Below are 21506 nucleotides of genomic sequence, written 5' to 3' on the forward strand. Positions count from 1 at the left end.
CAATGCTGACAGCACTCCTGTAACGAGTCACATGGCATTTTGGAGTGAAAATGACAAGCAGTACTCAATTTGGACATTTAGGGATGTACGTAGTTCCCATGCAGTGTACTCACTTTTGTTGCCAGGGGTTTAGACATTAATGGCTATAGTTTGAGTTATTTTGAGGGGAAAATAAATTAACTCTACTATATAAGCTGAACACAGACTACTTTTCATTGTGTCAAAGTAGGGCTGGGCGATATGGCCTTAAGTACGTATCACGATAAATTGAGCAGATTTACCTCGATAACGATAAATGACGATAAATTCGCCCAAGCAAACTGTTATATAATTTGAAAATTTGAATCAATGCATGGAATACAAATTAACAGTTTCTCGTTAAATTTATTTACCAGCTTTCAATTTAACAATTGCACATGCAGTCTAAACATTAAGTATTAAAAAAAAATCTTGTAAACAATAAGAATTCTTGTGTGAACATTTATAACCGCTTGTATGACTTGAAAAATATCATCACTTGAATTTCATTAAATTCATTCCGCATTGTTATACACTAGATAGTGGCATACGTTTAGATATTTAGAATAGATACAAATACGACACATCCACCCGCCCCCCAGAAATTATACTTAACTAAAAAATAAAATGTTCCACAAACCTTTCCTTTCTTTTATTCGGCTCAATTATTTACATCTTATGATTTTGGAAATCCTTACAGTATGCAATAAATAATATTCCTGTTCCCAAGCACTGTGCTTACTGTACTGTAAGTTTTACAAAAAAATAAACAATACATAGTTACTCCCCGTCATCTAGGACGAGCCACTTACAAGACTAGCACTGTCGTGTATTACAAATACTGCTTTGAACACATCTTCACAGACAGAAGCAATGACAGAGGCTTAAAGAGGTCAACTTTAATTGTGTAAATCACACTTAATGACGACACGATCTCCTGGTTGAAATAGACGACATCCACTTAATTCTATTGAAGAACTTTACTTTTAAAAAGAAACGTGCACTGTTTATCCAGTAGATGGGGCTCTTGCAGTGTGTCAAACAGTGATTCAATTTAGGGCTTCTTCATTGTTTCAGAAAGCCTCGGTTTTTCCATCCCTATCTGGAACCCGTCAAGAGTTTACTTAATGTGGGTGAAAGTTTGGCGAAGCTAACTTAAGCCCGACTCCATCCCGTTTACTTGTAGCGTTAGCCGCTAGCGTTAGCAGCTAGCATTAGCCTACCGGGCTTCTGTTTGATTGGCTTCCTGAAAACCATGTGACTCCAAACGTAAGCACACTGTCTTCTTTCTTAAAGGGGAATGAACATAGCCGAACAACACAGAGTCAAAGCGGGATGAAAAGACTATATTTTCTTATTTTATTAAATTACCGAATTTACCGACATGGTCAAAATTACGTCGGTCATCGTGAAGAATTTCGGTAACGGTAAATTTTCGGTTTACCGCCCTGCTCTATGTCAAAGTGTCATTTTGTCAGTGTTGTCCCATGAAAAGATATACTTAAATATCTGCAGAAATGCGAGGGGTATACTCACTTTTGTGATACACTGTAGCAGTCAATGAGTTAAGTGTTTGAATCATTTGTGCACCAGATGTTTCTGCTGTGTGTTGATTTATCACACACCTGGTTTGCTGGTATTTGCCCATCTAGTGGCCTTACTGCATTATTAATTTTAGTAATCACCAATGTAGAGTTGTGTACAGTGTATTTTTTTAAATACATGATTAAAATTGACTATAGTACGAAAAAATTAAATAACAAACATACTGTCATATCGTTCAGCACTAATTAGCACAGTTGGGTGTTTACCAACTTTGATTTAAAGTGTAAGAAAATGTTAAAAATCAGCTTTTGTTATTTTCAGGAGGAAACAAGTCATAACACACCACAAGATGATCACTGTGTGCTAAAATATCAAATTTGGCCAATATGATTGACAGATCGCCAAAACCGCTCTTCATGCGAACGGAAAACCAAAAAAATCACTCTTTACCAACCTCACACCACATGAGAACTTTTCAGAGATATCCAACAATAAGGCCTTTCCTAGCTGTGACCGGACAGTTGGAAAAATGCGATAACTAGGCCTGATAATAGCCATATGTGTGACCTGCTTTAGCCATTGTCAAGCTTGGGGAGGAAAAATCACACAGCATTCTTTAGAGACATCTTTCAATAGTGTCGTCACTGTCTTTCGATCTGACTACCAGTGTGTGTACCCCACTTAAATCAGGCAAACGCTCTCCTAACTTGCTTCTCAATTAGACGTGTATTATGATGAAAATGTCGAATTAAAAATTCTGTGAAAATTAATGACTGTAAAAATCATCCATGTTAGGGATGGGGGACCCTTCTCTCATCAGGGTTAGTTTTAGAAAAATGCGATACACAGGCTGTACCCCTAAACTTCTTCTTCATCCGCACATGTGAGCCCATATCATATTACCTGCACATATACATAATTGTATTTACTGCCTCTATATCAGTATTTCACTTGCGGGATGTTTGCTGTGTTGCCATGGTAACAGTCACGTTGGCACTCACACGCACATCAGAACCGGCACTCCGTGATTGACGCCCGTTGCTCTCACACACACACAATCACAAACTGCAAGCATGCATGCAACACACACACACACACACGCAGTCACTATAAAATACGGTCTCATCCCTCTCCTTGTCGCTAATTGTATTTCTGCCTGCTTCTGTGCGTTTTTTATGGCAAGTTGGGAGAAGACATTTACGGACTCATTAGTGTAGTCTTTTATGGGCCGGCACATACACGTATGACAGATGCCGCGTAAATCGTGCCACGGTGCAACGGCTTATTTGACACACATTTTAAAAAATGAAGGTTTTCAGTATTAGGATTTATTTTGGCTAAGCATCTGGATACATACAGTCAAATGAGTCCCACTACAATGTAAGGTTTATACCCAGATGAATTTCTATATGGACCCAGAGCTGAAATTAGATTATTTTGACAAATGCCTGTAATTGAATAAGCATTTAGAGTAGCAATGACCAAATTATATGCACTGTTACTAAGTTACACGACTTTTTCGGAGAAGCTTTGCAAGTCTAGTGAGTGGGCGTGTGCGAGGCAAGCAAGTAATAAAAAGGGAAGTCAAAGGAAGCAAGTTGCAATGTAAACAGATGTGTTTTAAAATGAGAAAAGATCAAAAACAGGCAGAGAGAGCTGCACTGAAAGCGATAAATGGCCAATCCATTCAAACTGGAAGTTCTCCCACAACCCAAGTTCAAATAGATTGGACATATATCAACATCAACGGCATCAAATGAGTTCAATATAAGGAGTGGGAACCTCTCGGTACCTCACGATACGATGCGATTTGAGATACAAAGCTCACGATAATGATCTGACGATATAGCGATACAATTTTCGATACATTGGTCAGGAAATCATTCTAGGATGTTCTACAAAAAAACTAACTGCTGTGAATTGGAATGAGTTTATCACTAGTAGACATCCAATCCGTTTGAAGTGGGAGGGATGGCCACCATCCCAAAACGAACGTCTATGGCTGTCAGTGGCAGCCAATGCCAGGCAATGAGTAATTATGGGCCATTTAAGGCCATTTACCTGTTGATTTTCAGTTACCTTCTGTTGATTTTTTGGGTATTTTATGGGTCACTTGCTGTTTATTTTGCGTTACAGAACAGGAAGTGACCTGGGAATCACCCAAATGAATGGGCAGTGACTCAAACTCAACAGGAAATGCGATTAATCGATGGACTAGTTAGTTCGAAAAATCGAGTAATCGGATTAGGAACATGAAAATTTAAAATACCTGAGCTGAACTTCAAACGGTGTAATTTTTTTTTTTTCTAAATGAGGATCTATGTACATACAACATGAGAACAATTGGCTAACTTACATAGAAAAAGTCCGTTAGCTTAAATGCTATAAAATGCCAAAGTTTTTTTTACAATGCTCTTAACAAATGGTTCTGACACATTCCCACAAAAAAAACTGCTAAATATACCTATAAACTAAATTGTGAATGCATTAAAAAACATTAGCTCAAACAAAAACTTAGCTTACGCTGGTCTTAACGGGGAGCAGTTGGATTCAGCCATGTGAAAAGAGGCAGACCAGAGGGGAGTGTATCCACCCTAATTAATAAAACTAAATGCAAACACTTTCAAAATAAACCATTACAACGCCACTTTCATTAAACGAATACACGAAGCAACAAAATTTCATTCGAATATTTTTTTCCTAATCGAATACTCGAGTTAATCGATTAATCGTTTCAGCACTAATTTAAACCAAACCAAATCGCATGCACTGAAAATACTTTTACCTGACATGACTCAGCAAATCAGATTGCTGCATTGAAGAAGCTTTGCAAGTGCAGGGGTCGACAATATATAAATGACCCGGATGTACTTTTAAAACCGTCAGTGCCACCAGAATGCTCCAACCACTGGCTCGGTGGGGCTAGTAAAAATAATGCTTCGATTAAAAAAAATCTTATTTCACATTAATTCAAAGTGGTTCTGTGTTTTGACGACATTACACCATCCAAACCAAAGACAACCTTACAGTCTATGCTGCTGCCAACTAGGCATGTGCCGGTTACTGGTTTAAAGGTTTACTGTGGTATGAAAAGTCAGTTTCAAAAACACTACAATTTTCCATCATACCATTACGGTATTAACCATTTTTGATGTCCCAAAAATGTAGCGATAAATCCGTGGCTTGGAATGGCAACCTCCAGATGTTACTCTGTGACATTATGGCTGAAGGTGTTGAAACTACACCTGAGCTTTTCCCCCCTCAAAAACAGACAAAGTCACTAGTATGGGAGTACTTCAGCTACCGAAAAGAAACAGACGGCCGGGGCTTAGAGGAGGAAGGTCAGCCGACATGCAAGCAACACCTCTACCATGATTTCACATTTACGTGAGCATCATCCGTCACCTCACACAAAATTTAAGGTAAGTAAACGCTGCCATGAACGTTTCCCACCAGCTACGAGAGTTCACTCAAGCTTGTTTAGTGTGTCTAGCGATGGTAAAACAAACACTATAACGTAAGCTTGTTAACAAGGCAGATGAGGTAGCTAGTTACCATGTCGAGACGGCGAACTAGTTTCCTCTCTACCATTAGCCTACTTTTGTAAAGTCTTCCGCCATTGTAAACATCTGCCGATTTGCAAATATGATCTGATAAATTAAAAAAAATCCTATTACATGGAAAACTATTTTGTTGTTGTTTTTCAACCCCATACATATTAAAATAACACATTTTAGAGCTCTAATTGCAATACCGTGACAACGCTGTATTTTTGCTTAAGGTGATCATACTGTCAAAATCTCATACCGGCACATGCCTACTGCCAACACACCTCGTTTGCTTGCTCCCGCGTGAACACGAGCAACCTGATTAATGCTGCTGATTGATTGTCAACATCTGAGTACCTGCCTAACGTTATACTACGAGACAATATGTTTTTGAAACCCCCAGCACCCGGAAAAAAGGCCGGAGAAGTTGAGGGAAAGTGAAATCCAATATGAAAAGAAAAGGGAGAGAAAGTTTCAGCCCCAGCGGCAAGACCGCTGGAATTGGGTCGTCTACAATGAGACAAAAAAAACGAGGTTTACTGTGAGGTGTGCAGTTCAATACCCACATGTGCAGACAAGTAAGTTAGAGAAACGTCCACGAGTATGAAACATGTGGTATGAACATAACATGTGATAATTCATTCTCGTCACTAAGGAGAAAAATAATAATAGTCATAACGGCGGTCTAGCTTGAAAATCATTAGCCATAATTGCCATCTCTTTGACTTCTAAATTGTTGCCGCGAAAACAGGGCGGTAAGGGGAAGACAGGAAAGCTTCGCCCAGGCACGGGGCTTTCTGGTGGGCCCGCCTCCCCCTGGAACCCCGGAGAAAATTTTATGGCCATAATGGAGTGATTATGGATGTGATTATGTAATTGGAATAGGATCATTTGCGGTAGATTCATGTTTGTGCACCGTTTTGCTACACTTTTCATTAAATCTACCTTAAAAAATATATATATATATATTATTCAAGCAAATTATTCTTTTTCGTGATTATTGTGATCAATAATTGACACATTCACCTGGGCCAGTGGTTTTGATAGTGGGGCCAGTGAAAATTTCCCTTATTATCAGGGGTGCACATAAGTGGTCCGCATGCGCGCAAGCGTACTAGACGTAGACAAACGCGCTGGCCCTCAACAGCTTCCATACGCTTTTGCTTACCGATGGCTGACCACTGTATTTGCGGCGGACACGAGAAAATCACTTCTCAAAATGTCAAAGAGGCAGGCCCCACTGAGTAATTATTTCCGTGTTCCCCCACCCCCGTCAAAAGACAGACAGACGACAGAGACGTCACCGGAGCTACCGGAAAAAAAGGACTTTTGCTGAAAAGTGGCTGCAGGAGGTACCATGGCTAGAAGCAAATGATGCTCGCACGGAAATGTGGTGCAACATTTGCCGTGAGAATCCCAATGTCATTAATAAGAGCAGCGCATTTTATGCAGGGTCAAAGAATTTTAGCCATCCAAACTTTGAAAAGCACGAAAAAAAAACAGAGCATGTGGCAGTTAAGCAAACTAATGATGTCAGACAGGACCCCACTCGCCCTATGGACAAGTGGCGGAAAAAAGTTATTGAAGAACAGCGCCATGCACTGACAAACGTGTTTTTGCTCGCATTTCACAAAGCTAAACATGCACGTTCAATGAGCTCTTATGAGGAGGACATCCCACTTTTACAAAAGGCTTGGAGTTAATGTGGGAGCCGCATATGAACGTCCTTTATTTTGAATTAGTGTTTTTATGTTTATTTCTTTACATTTCACTTCAAAGTAATGGCAAATTTGTTGTACCAGTTGATGTTAATCAAGCATTAATTGTTTATATAATTAATTAAAGGTAATTGGCTCTAAGTAAAGCTTGTCATAATTTTATTGCATCAGGCAGGTCGGCTCTTAAGCTCAATGAGGACCAAGTCACATCTCCAGGTCCTCCTCTGAGAACCTGGTCAAAAAAAATAAGTGCACCCCTGCTTATTATCTACTCCTGCAGTGGACCGAGTGGGTACAAATACTGAATCTCAAAAACAAATGGATTTAAAGCTGTTAAAAAAACAAACAAACAAAAAAACGGATTTAAAGCTGTTCAGTGGTTTGAATTGGTTTAGATTGTTCATATCGAACTTGAGCTCGCTGTGTGTGCCCATAAGTGCCGACATAGAAAAAAAAAAACTAGAAATTGAGACAAATATAGCATTTCTTAACTTTTCTGATAATATAATATAGACATATCAACACAATTAAGCAAGAGCCAGAATGCCCTGATAAACCTAGTTAACATGAAGTATGACTCAATGAGACTTTTTTCAGTATTATTTTTTTCAGAAATTAATTAATTAATCGGAACGTAAACTTCATGTTAAATTAACTTAGATGATGAATATCAAATTATGTAATTTATCAAAACAAGAATATTTTATATTATACATATATATATTATACAAATATTGAAATTTCTTGACATCTGCTATAGTAATAAGTCAAAACTTTTCTTTTATCCTAGACAATAGTAGGTGATTTAATTACCTGACATGTTTCGGCGAACACTTACGCCTTCGTCGGACCCTCCGATGAAAGCGGAAGTGTTCGTGGTATGTGTGAAAGCAGGCGTTAAATTCCTGGGTCACAGCACGAAGGCCGATGACGTAAATATCATGGCAGGCCGATGGTCATTTCCTCTTTCTTCGCAGTAAGACGAAAAGTGGTAAACAAACATCGCAATTATCAACACAGCAAGCTGGAAATAGCAAAATAAAATAGCAAAATTAAACTGAAAACATAATGAAATTAAATTGCTACTGGATCGTAAAGCCGAGGAAGAGAGACCATTGTCCATCTTTGGAAATGTTTTGGTTCATTTTGTTGCCGATGCCGACAAAAAATGACGTAATGTCCGGTTTATAAAATCGCGCTGGCCGCGCTCTCTGTTCAGAGAGGACGGGACAAATCTGTGAAAGTGTCCAACCCGCTTTATTCCCGGGATATCTACCTATGCCTGAAAGCCATGACACAATCAAATCCCACGTCACCTTACACTGGAATTTACCGGTATACAAGCCTGAAAGGGGCTTTACTTAATTTGTTGGCTAGTACACACTGCAATACTTCCAACACACAAACACATCACATGCTCTTACAAGTACGGCTTCTTTCCATACGTTCGTAGAGGATTCCCGCTGTGTTTCTGAGTCTACACTTAAAAAAAAAAAAAAAAAAAAACGCCCACGTACGAGACGCCTTCTCAAAGCCCGTCAAAATAAACGCACATGCACATGGGCAAGCATGCATGATCCGACACAAAGGGACGCTATTCATCCATTTGGCGTCCTTTCAGCTGCATAAAAGGGGCTGTGAGGCAGGAGCATACACTCAAAATGACAGCGCTCCCCTTCCTGTCCACTTCTCTGTCACAGTCGCGCGCCTCTATATGGCGAGACGTGCATACACTCGGGAGGCCGAAGGGGCCCCGTTGAAGTGAATTGTACAGGCGGCTGCTATCTAAATATGTGCATCCAATTTAGTCAAATCTTATACGAAAAGTCATACATTGTAAGTAGTAGAAAACAAGATTGGATGCGTTGCATTTCCTCAAATAGTGACCTCCACTCGAATAGATGTCATACCCCAATTGATCGGCATTGTACACAAGGAAAAAATAAACGTCAAACGTCAAAGAAAATGTTGATTATTCCATCTTGCTATATGATTTTATACGGACAGTAATTCTCGGTGATTAGCAGAAAATGAAGGGTTGTTGTATTTCCTCAACAAGGGGCCGGAGCTAAACTATTCACCATGCTCTCAACAATCAACATCTTACACCACACTGCAAAGAGATGTTTTTAGGTACTAGAACAAGCAAAAGTAAATGTCATAAGTTTCATCTCAGAGGATACAATTAAAAAAAAATCATAGTAAAACCCAGGCAGTCATGGTTACCAGTATTTTATCGCATGAAAAAAAATAATAAACGTGAAATACATGCAGAAACAGTACAGTGTTTCAGTAACCGTATATGTCAAGGTGGAGGGTTTTTTTAAGGTAATTTTATGGTAGAAAATATTTGATATTGTAATTTTTGTGATTTATATATAAAACTGTGATCCGCCACATGTTGTCGCCACTTTCTTAAAGGGATTCAAACACAGGCCTACGGCATTGTAGCTATATGACTACTGAGCACCAGTAGAAGCATGTGCTGTGCATGTAAAAGATTAGGAAAATCTTACTCCATGAGAATTGAAAAAAACGTGATGATGGTTAAGGCTAGAACGGGCTGTTAGCTCAATAGTCAGCATGCTCGACTGCCCTCGTGGTGGCCTGTGTACAAACCTCATTTGGAGAAGGGAAGGAAAGAGAAAATAGTGACATCAGGCCACAGTACACATGCCGTAATTTTCTTACTATAAGCCGCTACCTTTTTCCTTCATTTCGAATCCTGCGGCTTATAGTCCAGTGCGGCTTAATTGTTGATTTATTATGGTTGATAGGTAACACTTTATTTGACTGTGGCATCATAAGACTGTCATAAAACCGTCATAATTATGACATGACACTATCATTGGGCATTACGGAATGCTTACGTCATTAAGTGTCATCTGGCAAATTATGTCACTAACTCTATTTATGTCCAGCTTGGATCTTTTCGTCCATTCAAAAATGAGATAATATGCCGGATAACACTAAATGACATCTGTTATAAGCATTCATAAATGCTCATGACAGTACCATGTCATAAAAATGATTGTCTAATGATAGTCTTATGGTGACACTGTCAAATAAAGTGTTATCAAATACCGTAACTAGCAATTAATGAAACAACTGGAACAGTAACTGAAGAAATAATTAGCACAGAACATTAATTTTGATTGTTATTTACATCTGTAGCGCTGCAATGCATGCTGGCAGGCATGTTGGACAACAACCGTGTTCACAGCAGGTGGCAGCAAAGGTTGACTGTCTCCCCCAAGGGAGCAGTGATGACCAAATGAAGCTTCTTGAAGCAATGCTCCAAAAACCTTTGCTAATTAGGGTTGTTAAAAACAAAGCTCTAATAAACTACCAGTTGTCTTCCACTTGGATAAATACCACACCTGAGAACAGATATGGCATCTGTAAAGCTGAAATTTACTGTGACATCTAAAGACAGAAATGCTGCTGAGTGGAGCGCTGAACCTTTCAGAGAAAAAAAATGTGCTAAACCTTCCACCATTGACCCGAGAAAGTTAGCGTGAACTTGGAAATAGCTGTTTTTGGAGTGATTTATTCCATGGCTCGAAAAAAGTTGAGGATAAGAAAGCGACTGAGATCTGCCCTTCGGCGAATGACCGAGGTTATTAAGTTTAAATTTAAAGAGAATGTGTAGCTTATAAATCATGCATCTTTGCTATCAAATGAAAAGATTGTGCGGAGGAGATATGCATTTAATTTGTTCCGTGACCACACTTGTATCCTAGAATACTGACATGGAATTGCGATTTATCTGTTCCAGGTCCCCTAAAATTACCCCACATCCGTTTTTGATGTGTTATCAAAATTATTTATTGTATAAAATCACACATGATTATTTTTTTGATTGCCACAAGAGTTGCAAACATGAAAATATTGGCACAAAACATGAATGTATTGTCTTTCCTGGTTCTTTACAGAAGTAGTTATGATTTGGTAAACCAGTGTAATGGTCACATTAACACTATCAACATTTATATTTTCATTTTACAACAGGGAAAACAATAATCGATGGAAGACACATACTGTCAATCTGTACTACCTAAATCTAGCGGTGAGGGGATTGGAAGCAAACTTGTATCTCAAACTGTGCTGGTGTCCCTCGAAAACAATAAAGTCAAGGCACTCATATCTCAAGGCTCAAAGTACCGTATTTTTCGGACTATAAGTCGCAGTTTTTTTTCATAGTTTGGCTGGGGGAGCGACTTATACTCAGGAGCTACTTATGTGTAAAATTATTAACTCATTATGATATCATTTAACATGTTATTTTGGTGTTTTGGAGTGACACTGATGGTTTGGTAAACTTGTTAGCATGTTCTTTATGCTACAGTTATCTGAATAACTCTTAATAGCTATGGATGGCCACATTCACGTTCTGCCTTTGGCAATGTGTGTTCAATTGTATTATTGACTTTTTTATATTTTGAATGCTGCTTTTAGTTTTTGGCACTTTCAAGCCCACGTGGGGGCGCACTCGCACTTGAAGAAGAGCGCTCACACGCCAGAAGAAGACGGACAGCTACGCAGCGTCTCTGAGCGAGTGGGCGAGAGAGAGAGAGAGAGAGAGAGAGAGAGAGAGAAAGAGAGAGAGAGAGAGAGAGAGAGAGAGAGAGAGAGAGAGAGAGAGAGAGAGAGACATGGCTGCGAACCTACGTTCATTGTTTATGCTTGTAAAACATCTTGACAGAGGCAACGCCTGAGCATATCATCTTTTCTGATGTTGTGTGTTTTCCACCTGCAATCGGACACTTAGAGCCACTTGTGTGGTTGTTTGAAAGATGTGCTAATGCTAGCGAACGCATGCTAACTGTTTTTATCATTGCTGTAATAGCACCTAATTATCATTTATTTACGTTGATGCGAACCTGTTTGGTATCGAGGACGAAATTGATTCAGCAAATTATACGGACGTCCAGCATCGTCATTTGGGAGTTTAGCTCGCTGTATAGCCAGGACCGAGCCGTAGCGTCCTGGTGAGGATAGTATATTCGCATTTTGTTGTTCATGCATCATGTACCATCATTCTGTACACTGATTCAGCATGTTGTGCTCTATTGTATTTTTATATTAAATTCCCTTTTCAAGATGACGTATCTGTTCTATGTGTTGGATTTTTGTGGAAGTAAATTTCCCCCAAAAATGCGACTGATACTCCTGTGCGACTTAGATATGTTTTTTTCCTCTTCGTTGGGCATTGTATGGCTGGTGCGACTTATACACAGGTGCAACTTATAGTCCGAAAAATACAGTAAAACTATTGAGCTTTTCTTCAGTGAAGAACAAGAATTTGTTTTTAAAGGGTACAACGGATAGATAGAAAGACATGTAATTCTTAAAAGATAAATGTTAGTATGAGTATAATTATTTGATATCAAAAGCCCTGTTACTGTTTTAGCTTTAATAAAATTGGTAAAATTATTATTTTAATAGTAGTTCACCATTGTTGTTGACGACGCAATGCATCTAAACATCTAAAAATATATATGTATGATTTAAGAAAATAAAAGCAATTTTATGTAACGTTATATAAAAAACATAAACATGATTTAAAGACTCTTTGCTCCTCTCCCTTACCCCAATAACACGGTTTTTCTCTGCATATTACATATTACCGTAGTTAAAAGGTAACAGTAGCTAGTCAAAAAAAAATAGTGTGCCCTAATTTTTTAACTTGTGTCCATTTTAATTATTGTGTGGGTGTTGCTGCAGCAACCAACACTTCATTTTTAGTGTTTGTCAACGTGGGACTCAAAAATAAATAAATAAATAACATGGAAAAAAATAAAAAAACAGGACACAAAATAGTTCAGTACATTATAGAGAACACACGTGATAAACAGACATATTTAGATATCAAGCCACCTCAGTATCTAGTAGCCCACACATTGTTTCACTACGTATTGGGATGAGTCACTAATAAAACAAACATACACGCCGGAGATGTCAGAGGACTTGCACAAAATAAACCTGTCGGTCATGATCAGGCAAAATATTGACACGAGCGCATCGTTTTTATTCCTCTGAGTCGACATCTTCTCTCACTCTCTCTTTTTTTCCCTTACAAATCTAAACCCCATTTTGCCGATTCCAGTCATCAGAAGAGCAAATCAAAACCAACAAGCTTCTCCATAACTGGCCTACATACAGCACCTTCCATAGTTACAAATGCTATTGTCATGAAATGTTAATTTCTACTCTACCACACGCTGTTGTTTTAGACTCGACAGTCTCCGACTATGATTTGCAACTTTAATTTTTTTCTTCCTGTTAATGACCATATTTTTCCACCAAAATTTGTCCATAATGACTTTAAATATACAAATGCCTGTCAAAGCTAATTTCAAGTTTCATATCTGATCCCCACAATAACATCCATATCTATTCCATATTCTCTGTCTCTCAGCTCAAATTGCACACATAAATAAACATGGAACTTTTTTTTTTTTAACTAAATCTACAATTGATGCTTTGAGCCCATGATGTCAAACTTAAAACCAGGGAGTGAGATCTAGTTGGCTGCATCATTTTTTGTGGCCTACTAAAGCAAATAACGAGTCAATTTTATCCTTCCTGTTATACCATGTCTTCTTAACATAATTCTAACACAGTATTTTTATTAGGTTTTCACTATTTTCAATGACTTGCTATTTTTTTCCAATTCCTAATTCAAGTACGCGGCGGGCCAAAAGTATTGGCACCCCTGCAATTCTGTCAGATAATGCTTAATTTCTCCCAGAAAATGATTGCAATTACAAATGCTTTGGTAGTAATATCTTCATTTATTTTTCTTGCAATGGAAAAACACAAAAGAGAATGAACAAAAAAATTTAATCATTATCATTTTACACAAAACTCAAAAAATGGGCCGGACAAAAGTATTGGCACCCTGTGAAAAATCATGTGATGCTTCTCTAATTTGTGTAATTAACAGCACCTGTTACTTACCTGTGGCACATAACGGGTGGTGGCAATAACTAAATCACACTTGCATCCAGTGAAAATGGATTAAAGTTGACTCAACCTCTGTACTGTGTCCTTGTGTGTACCACAATGCGCATGGAAAACGAAAGAAGACCAAAGAACTGTCTGAGGACTTGAGAAGCAAAATTGTGAGGAAGCATGGGCAATCTCAAGGCTAGAAGTCCATCTCCAAAAACCTGAACGTTCCTGTGTGTACCGTGCGCAGTGTCATCAATAAGTATAAAGCTCATGGCACTGTGGTTAACCTCCCTAGATGTGGACGGGTAAGAAAAATTGACGAGAGATTTCAACGAAAAATTATGCGGATGGTGGATAAAGACAACAGTGTCAACCCGTACTATCCGTCGGCGTCTGAATGAAAAGGGACTCTATGGTAGGATACCCAGGAAGACCCCACTTCTGACCCAGAGACATAAAAAAGCCAGGCTGGAGTTTGCCAAAACACACCTGAGAAAGCCAAAAATGTTTTGGAAGAATGTTCTCTGGTCATATGAAACAAAAGTAGAGCTTTTTGAGAAAAGGCATCAACATTGAATTTACAGGAAAAAAAACAGGCCTTCAAAGAAAAGAACACGGTCCCCACAGTCAAACATGGCGGCGGTTCCCTTATGTTTTTGGGTTGCTTCACTACCTCTGGCACTGGACTGCTTGACCGTGTGCATGGCATTTTGAAGTCTGAACACTACCAACAAATTTTGCAGCATAATGTAGGGCCCATTGTGAGAAAGCTGGGTCTATCTTAGAGGTCATGGGTCTTCCAGCAGGACAATGACCCAAAACACAGTTAAAAAAGCACTAGGAATGGTTTGAGAGAAAGCACTGGAGACTTCTAAAGTGGCCAGCAATGAGTCCAGACCTGAATACCATAGAACACCAGTGGAGAGATCTGAAAATGGCAGTTTGGAGAAGGCACCCTTCAAATCTTAGAGAGCTGGAGCAGTTGGCCAAAGAATGGTCTAAAATTCCAGCAGAGCGTTGTAAGAAACTCATTGATGGATACTGGAAGCGGCTGTTCGCAGTTATTTTGTGTAGAGGTTGTGCTACCAAGTATTAGGCTGAGGGTGCCAGTACTTTTGTCCGGCCGATTTTTGGAGTTTTGTGTAAAATGATAATGATTTCATTTTTTTTCATTCTGTTTTTTAATTGCAAGAAAAATAAATGGAGATATTACTACCAAAGCATTTGTATTGCAATCATTTTCTAGGAGAAATTGAGCATTATCTGGGAGAGTTGCAAGGGTGCCAATACTTTTGGCCAGCAGTCATGTGCTAAAATAAAATGCAGGTGTGATAGTGTACATAATAATATGATGTGAAGATCATGTGGGAAATAATAGCTATGATGTGTCTCGCAATAACAATGAGTTTGATAACCCTGCTTAGGGGGGAAAAGAGATCACTGGCATAAATTTGTGCCGTTTTAGCGAGCATGTTGAATTTTGGGACATCAGCTGAGCATCATTAGGTCTGTGCGACAAATCGCAGGTGCTTGCACGGGTCATATGACCAACGGCTTCGGCGTGACACACAAGAAGGGCGACCATATGGGACGACAGCATGTCGACTAACAGGACATTCTTTTGGTGGGCATGGACACCACATGCGGGTCATATCAGCTTTGTGGTTCAAGACTGTGGACATGATCTCAGATGAGTGGACTGCAGTGACTACTAGTTAATTTTAGCCTAATTGTGGATTTGTATAGATAGAAATAGTAGTCAATTTATAATTGTCTAGTATTTTAGAATTAAATATAGTGATGTACACTCATGCAAAAGGTTAGTGCGCCACATTTTAAGGGAATGAGAGGCCTCAGTGTATTTGGTGCCGAATGAAATTCACAGTAGCGCAAACCGCCTCCTTTCAATTTTGCCTGCCTGTATGTGATCACCGTATTGGCCCGAATATAAGACGGTGTTTTTTGCATTGAAGTAAGATTGAAAAAGAGGGGGATGTTTTGTATTCGCGGTCTAGACGTTATACCCATTCACGACGCTAGATCATTGAAGCAATGTTCTGTTATGACAGATCTCAGCTACTCTCCCCATTCACGACGCTAGATGGCGCCAGATATCATTGAAGCGATGTTCTGTCATGACAGATCTCAGCGACTCTCAAGTTTAACCAGTTTGCATTATTTTATTGCAGTGTTTTTCCTTATTCAGATTTGTTTCAAGACTACCGTTACAGTTAGACTTCACTTTGATGGTTAATGCAGTTATTGCAATTTTGTTGTTTTATCACAAATCTCTCTCAAATATATTGTTATAATCATTTGTTTAAGATGTACTGTAATTATTTCCTGTATAAAAATTAATTTGGTGTTCAAAAAGTCTTTTTTCAAACTTGAGTCTTGAAAAAGAGGGGGTCGTCTTATAATCAGGGCCGTCTTATATTCGGGCCAGTACGGTACTAAATTACCAACACCTCATCCAGAATGCTTCTGCACCCCACACGGCAGCATGTCAGTCTACATTGGCTTGTATGTGAAAATAAAGCTCACAATGTTAACAGCTTAGTATTATCTAACTATGGTTTTCATGAATAACCATGGGAGAAGTAATGAGAAAGTAGTCATAAAGTGAAAGTGAAAAAACTTATTAAAAATTACTGGAAAAGGTTATAAAGTAATTTGTTTGATTTTACTTCTTTGAAGAAAGCAATGTAATGAAGCATGTAAAACATTCTAATGTGAAGGGATACAGTCATATTTCTCTAGTTGACTAAAGTAATAAGCCTTCAAACAAATTACAAAAATTATGAGTGGAAATTCAGATGCACACATAAATGCAGCGTCTGATTTTCCTCCCACATAGCACAACTTTTTTATTTCTTTTTAGTGAGGCCTTGGCAATTAGGACAAATTTGGTGAGCTCGATTCACAACATGAAATTAAAACATCGAATAAAGACAGAAGCCTGGAAGTTTTGCACTTCATAAATCTGTACCGTTCCAAAAACATTTTTGCTAATTACGAACAATATTAAAACAATAATGTTACTTAAATCATCAATTTTCAGTTGTTTTTGTGTATTGTGCACATATGTAATAACAGACGATGCGTGTAATTTGACTGGATGGTTACAAAATCCCTGTCCTTATTTTCTGATCTCATGTGAACAAATACAAATTTAGGTGTTCTCACCTGTTCCGGGCCGTCCCATAATGATGTCCTTCCGCGGCGTGGGGTGAAGACTCTCCACGGGCAGGATCAGAGGAAGCAGCGCCGTGGGGGATGGGTGGCAGGGGACTGGTTGTTGCACCTCACCCTCAAAAACCCTCGTCTCCCCTCGTTCCCCAGAGCTGTCCACGCTGCACGGAATGGGGGCAGCAACGGTTGTGCTGACAGTGACTGAGAGGGCTTGCAGTGGGGCAGGAGTGTCTGAGGTGGGTATAGAAGAGGGTGAAGGGGACACGAGCAGCAAAGTTTGTGCTGGACTTCGGAGAAGAACGGTGCCATTGGGAACAGGAGCTGCTGCGGCATTGATAGGTACGGGAACCTGGAGGCCAGAAATTGGTTGAGGTGTGAAGGTGGTTAGGCCATTATCTTTTGTTAAAGGAGGCTCAACTCCTCCTTCTTTAACGCTCCCTTTTGCTACGGGACACTCTATGAATTTTGTCAGTGGAACGTCAGGGTTTCTCACAATGACGGGGGAATCCCGCAAGCTCTGCTGGGAAACAGGGACCACGCGACGAGGCCCTCCGTCAGGGGTCAGAGGGGAGGGAGGCGTCGGGGACACTAGTAGAGGAGGAGGGGAGGTGGCTGTGGACGATGGGGGCCTGCTCGAGGAAGGGGTAGCAGCTCCCCTCGGCCGCGAAAAGCTGGGTGTGTGGGAATGTGAAACTGGTGTCTGCGGGGACAAGACTCTGAAAGAGTTGTTGAGGTCGCCCTGCTCCAGCTCTGTTTTAGGCGTGTAATTGTGGTGGTGCAGAGGGAGGGGTGGCGGAGGGGGTGCGTCTGGCTTTCTTTTACTTGGGCTCATCGGGACCGTAAACGTGAGGTTGCTGTGGAACGTCGGCTGGATGCCTGAAGTGTGTCTCTCCCGCTCTCCTCCCCCGGCTGGGTTCGTCACCTTGTTGCCCCCTCCCCCTCCTCCCCCCGTGCCGCTTGGCTGTCTGTGCCGCCGGTGTTGAAGAACCGGAGAGGCGGTAATCGGGGAGAAGTTCGCCGGCCTGAAGCCAAATAGCGGGGATGGCGACGGAGAGGGGGCTGGGGAGAAGGGGGACTGGTTAGAAATGGGAGAGAAGGATGGTGTGCCAGAACGGGAGCTTCCTAGCGACACCAACATAGTGGCCGCCTCACACTCGTCAAAGTCGAAGCGGGCTGACAGTTCATGGGGCAAGACAGAGGGGAGGAGCAAGCGTGGTCTTGAGTCTCCTCTGCTACTCGTCTCGCTGCTCTCCCTGGATGTTTCATCCCACTCAAACTCACTGCTCGCTCTGCCCCGCAGGTCAGATGGCGTCACAGTCCCTGAGCTGCTGCCTCCTCCGCCGACCCTTTCCGTCCCTCCGGCAGCCTCCATTTCCTTGGTCCTCATCGACAGGTGTCTGGAGCAGTAGCCACGACGCTGAGATTCTTTCATGCAGCCCTCCCTGGAGCAGAGTCTCCTCCACTGTTTACCATTGAACTTTTTACGTATACCGTTCTGGGTGCACACAACGTCGCCCTTCTTGTATTTCTGGTGAGCCAACGAGAGGGGCGTCCTGGAGCGCGAAGAGGTAGAGGAAATCCCCCCCGCTGAAAAGGGTGTTGGGGTCTGAGTGGGAGTGATCTTGGCTGGAGGTAGATTTTGCTGACTTTTGTTCATTTCGGAACTGGGTAAGGCAGTCGAAGAGGGAAGCTGGGGGCTTGCTAGGGTGGTGAAATGAGAGGGACCCAAACCCCTCACCACAGAGAGGTGGGGTGAAGACGGTTGGTAGCTACTGGACTTGGAAATTATATTTCTTTGCTGAACCATTGTAGAGTTGCTCTTGGGTGCAGCAGACATATTGAAACGAGATACCTCAACATCTTCTTCCGGGATATTTACATGTTTCTGTCTCTCTCTATCTGAATAGACCGTGGTAGGCCCCACACTAGAAGTAACGGAGGAGGGATGAGGAGGCAGATGTACATTTCCATAGGGAAGCCCTGCGGCAACCCCTTGATGAGACAAGCCATGGCTCAGCCTTGCTCCAACTCCCAGTACACCCATTCCACTACTCAACTGGCATACCTCTCTCTCTACCTCCATCTCTTCCCTCCACTCTCTTTCTTCCCTTTCCCTGTCCCGCTCTCTTTCCCGCACCCCCCCACCCACCAAGTGCGGGACATCCCAGGGAGGGGTGAGCAGTCTCAGACTCTGTCGTGAAACCCACACGGTCTGAGCTTTACTTTTGTCTCCCTCCTGACGGCCATTCATGCCACCCAGGGTCTCGCCGTCTTCACTCAGGACTACCTGGTAGGGGAACGAGACACCTGGGTGAGGGTCCACCTGAGAGATAACCCCCTCTCTGTATAGCAAAGGGCCCCCCTCCTCTCCGCCATAGGGCACACAGACTCTGGTACTAACCGCTACTGGTGACAAGCCAGGTGGGGGTTCATCCAAAACTATCTCTACAATGCTACCAGATCCTGACGCTGTCATCGTGGTTCTGCCATCAAAAGGATATCTAATAATTATGTCCTTTCCTTGAAGTTGAACTTCAACTGTATTGCCACTGACCCCTCTCACCACACCAGGTCTGAACACCGGAGAAGCTGGGTAAGAGACCCTTTCCTTGAACCCCACTTGCCCTGAAGTGTCGGCAGTGCTCTCCATCAAGCTCCTTATCTGGCGAGCCAGAACCCTCTGGTTTTTTAAACCTGTAGCAAGTGCTTCAGCAGGTCCACCTGTATCGTTGACTCGCTTGGGCGGCAAGTTTAGAAAGGGGGCAGGGGTGTTCAGATTGCTTGGTCCGTTTGCTTCTATCATTTCCAAATCAGCCGAGTGCTCGCTGGCTGTATCAGTGGAGGAGGAGCGCACCGAGTTGGGGGGCCTGTCTGATTCGGCCTCCCCCACTTGGGACATTTTTTCTTGGGGGGCTACTGTCCTGAGGGCCCCATAATCTTCTGTGGCTTTGCTGGTCACATGTTGAACTGATAACTGATTACCTGAGCACGCATTGCTTCTGCTTTTTACACTGCTATTGACCATGCTTGTGTCATTTTTTGTAGCGTTTATACTAGCATCGGTATTTTTATTAATCATATGACTAACCTTGTTGCAGTTCTTCATATTATTGAGAGTCAGATTCACACTGTCACCGATTTTGCTGTTGCTATTACAGGAAGTTATGCCTGTGGGTGCAGAGTTGGAGGTAGGAAGGATGGTGGGAGGAGTGGAGTTGTTGGAAAAGTGCTCATATGTGTATTTCTTTTTGGGAACGCGAGCCTTGAAAGTGGCTGTTTTTCTGCTAGACACCGAGGCCGGGCTGGGGTTGTGGCTGGCGGCTAGAGGTGGCGTGGCTGTGCTTTGTGGTGCAGCGGGAGAGGTAGGGGATGCTACTGAGTCGGTGGACGAGCTTCGACACGCCATCACATCTTTTACTGTCTTTGGCGCTTCCTTATCAGCTGACTCGACCAGTTTCCTCAGTCCGTTCGCCTCACCCCTCCTGGGGGTATCATTGTCCGTATTCGGCTCGTTATGAAGGTCACCAACTAAGGGTAAGCTCTGCTTCGAGAAAGTGCTGGGTGTGCTCTGTGGGGTTTTGCCGGGTGAGTCCCGCTTTATTTTTTTGGGGTCTTTCTCTTGAGGAGGCTTAGCACCCGCTCTTCTTCGAGCCCCTCGGCCCCGGGATGATGAAGGGGATCGTCCCCGTTGTTTCTTTAATGGACTCATTTTTTATTTCAATGCAGGTTTGAAAGGCGTTCCTCTTCCCTGTCACTCTCTCCTGTAAGGCACTTCGTCTTTGCTTCTTCTCTGTATTGCAGAGCTAGAGAGGAAGAAAAACACACAGGGTCAATCACTATCTTAATGCATGCACACATTTTCTACTGCGTATCCTGTTCAGGGTGCAGGTTAAGTGTAGCTTCACGCTGAGAACTGTGGGTAAGATGTGAGGTATACCCTGGACTGGTCACTAGTTAAATTCACACTTATGGAACAATTTAAAATTCAATTATCTTAACAAGAAATTCAGGAGAACAATATACTCAAAGAAAACTCCACATAACCAGGCTCTGAACTCAGAACCTTCGACTTTAAGGCAAACCACATACATGTGCCACTATGCTTCACAATCTTCAATCCAAAATGTAATAATTGGCATGGTTGAACATTTGACATTTACTGCATTTCAGTGTGTCGCCTTGTGTTGAGGATTTATAAACTTGCTCATAAAAGCTTCCCTCTGCCATATGCACATGTTTGCGGGAAAAAAAAGAAAGAGGACACCTAAGGTTGCCCTGCCGCTTTTATTTAACAATGCAAATGACTACCTTTTTGTTGCTGTGTACATTGACCCTCAGACTATTGTTATCTGACATAAGCACCAAACTTGCCAAAATGAAAGTACTCACTTTTTTCGCCATAAAAAAGTATTTTCCTTATCATCATTGTAACATAGGTTTGTTTCACCCAAAACCCTGGTTTCTGATCAAAAATCTGAGAAAACAAGCATCTATGTTAACAACTAAAAGTGATTTTGAGGCTAACAGC

General features: G+C 41.4%; 1 protein-coding gene across 3 annotated transcripts in view; it reads right to left on the reverse strand.

Annotated features, from left to right (window-relative positions):
• cicb (capicua transcriptional repressor b) overlaps positions 1-21506 on the reverse strand; it is an 81995-nt gene that overhangs the window by 46715 nt on the left and 13774 nt on the right. For all 3 annotated transcript variants that reach the window (XM_057833676.1, XM_057833675.1, XM_057833677.1), the window contains exon 2: positions 16973-20781. In XM_057833676.1, the coding sequence (XP_057689659.1) occupies positions 16973-20687 (3715 nt within the window). In that variant the 5' untranslated portion in view covers positions 20688-20781. The remainder of the gene's footprint in view (positions 1-16972; positions 20782-21506) is intronic.

This window comes from Corythoichthys intestinalis, chromosome 4 (assembly GCF_030265065.1).
Source record: "Corythoichthys intestinalis isolate RoL2023-P3 chromosome 4, ASM3026506v1, whole genome shotgun sequence".
NCBI lineage: Eukaryota > Metazoa > Chordata > Actinopteri > Syngnathiformes > Syngnathidae > Corythoichthys > Corythoichthys intestinalis.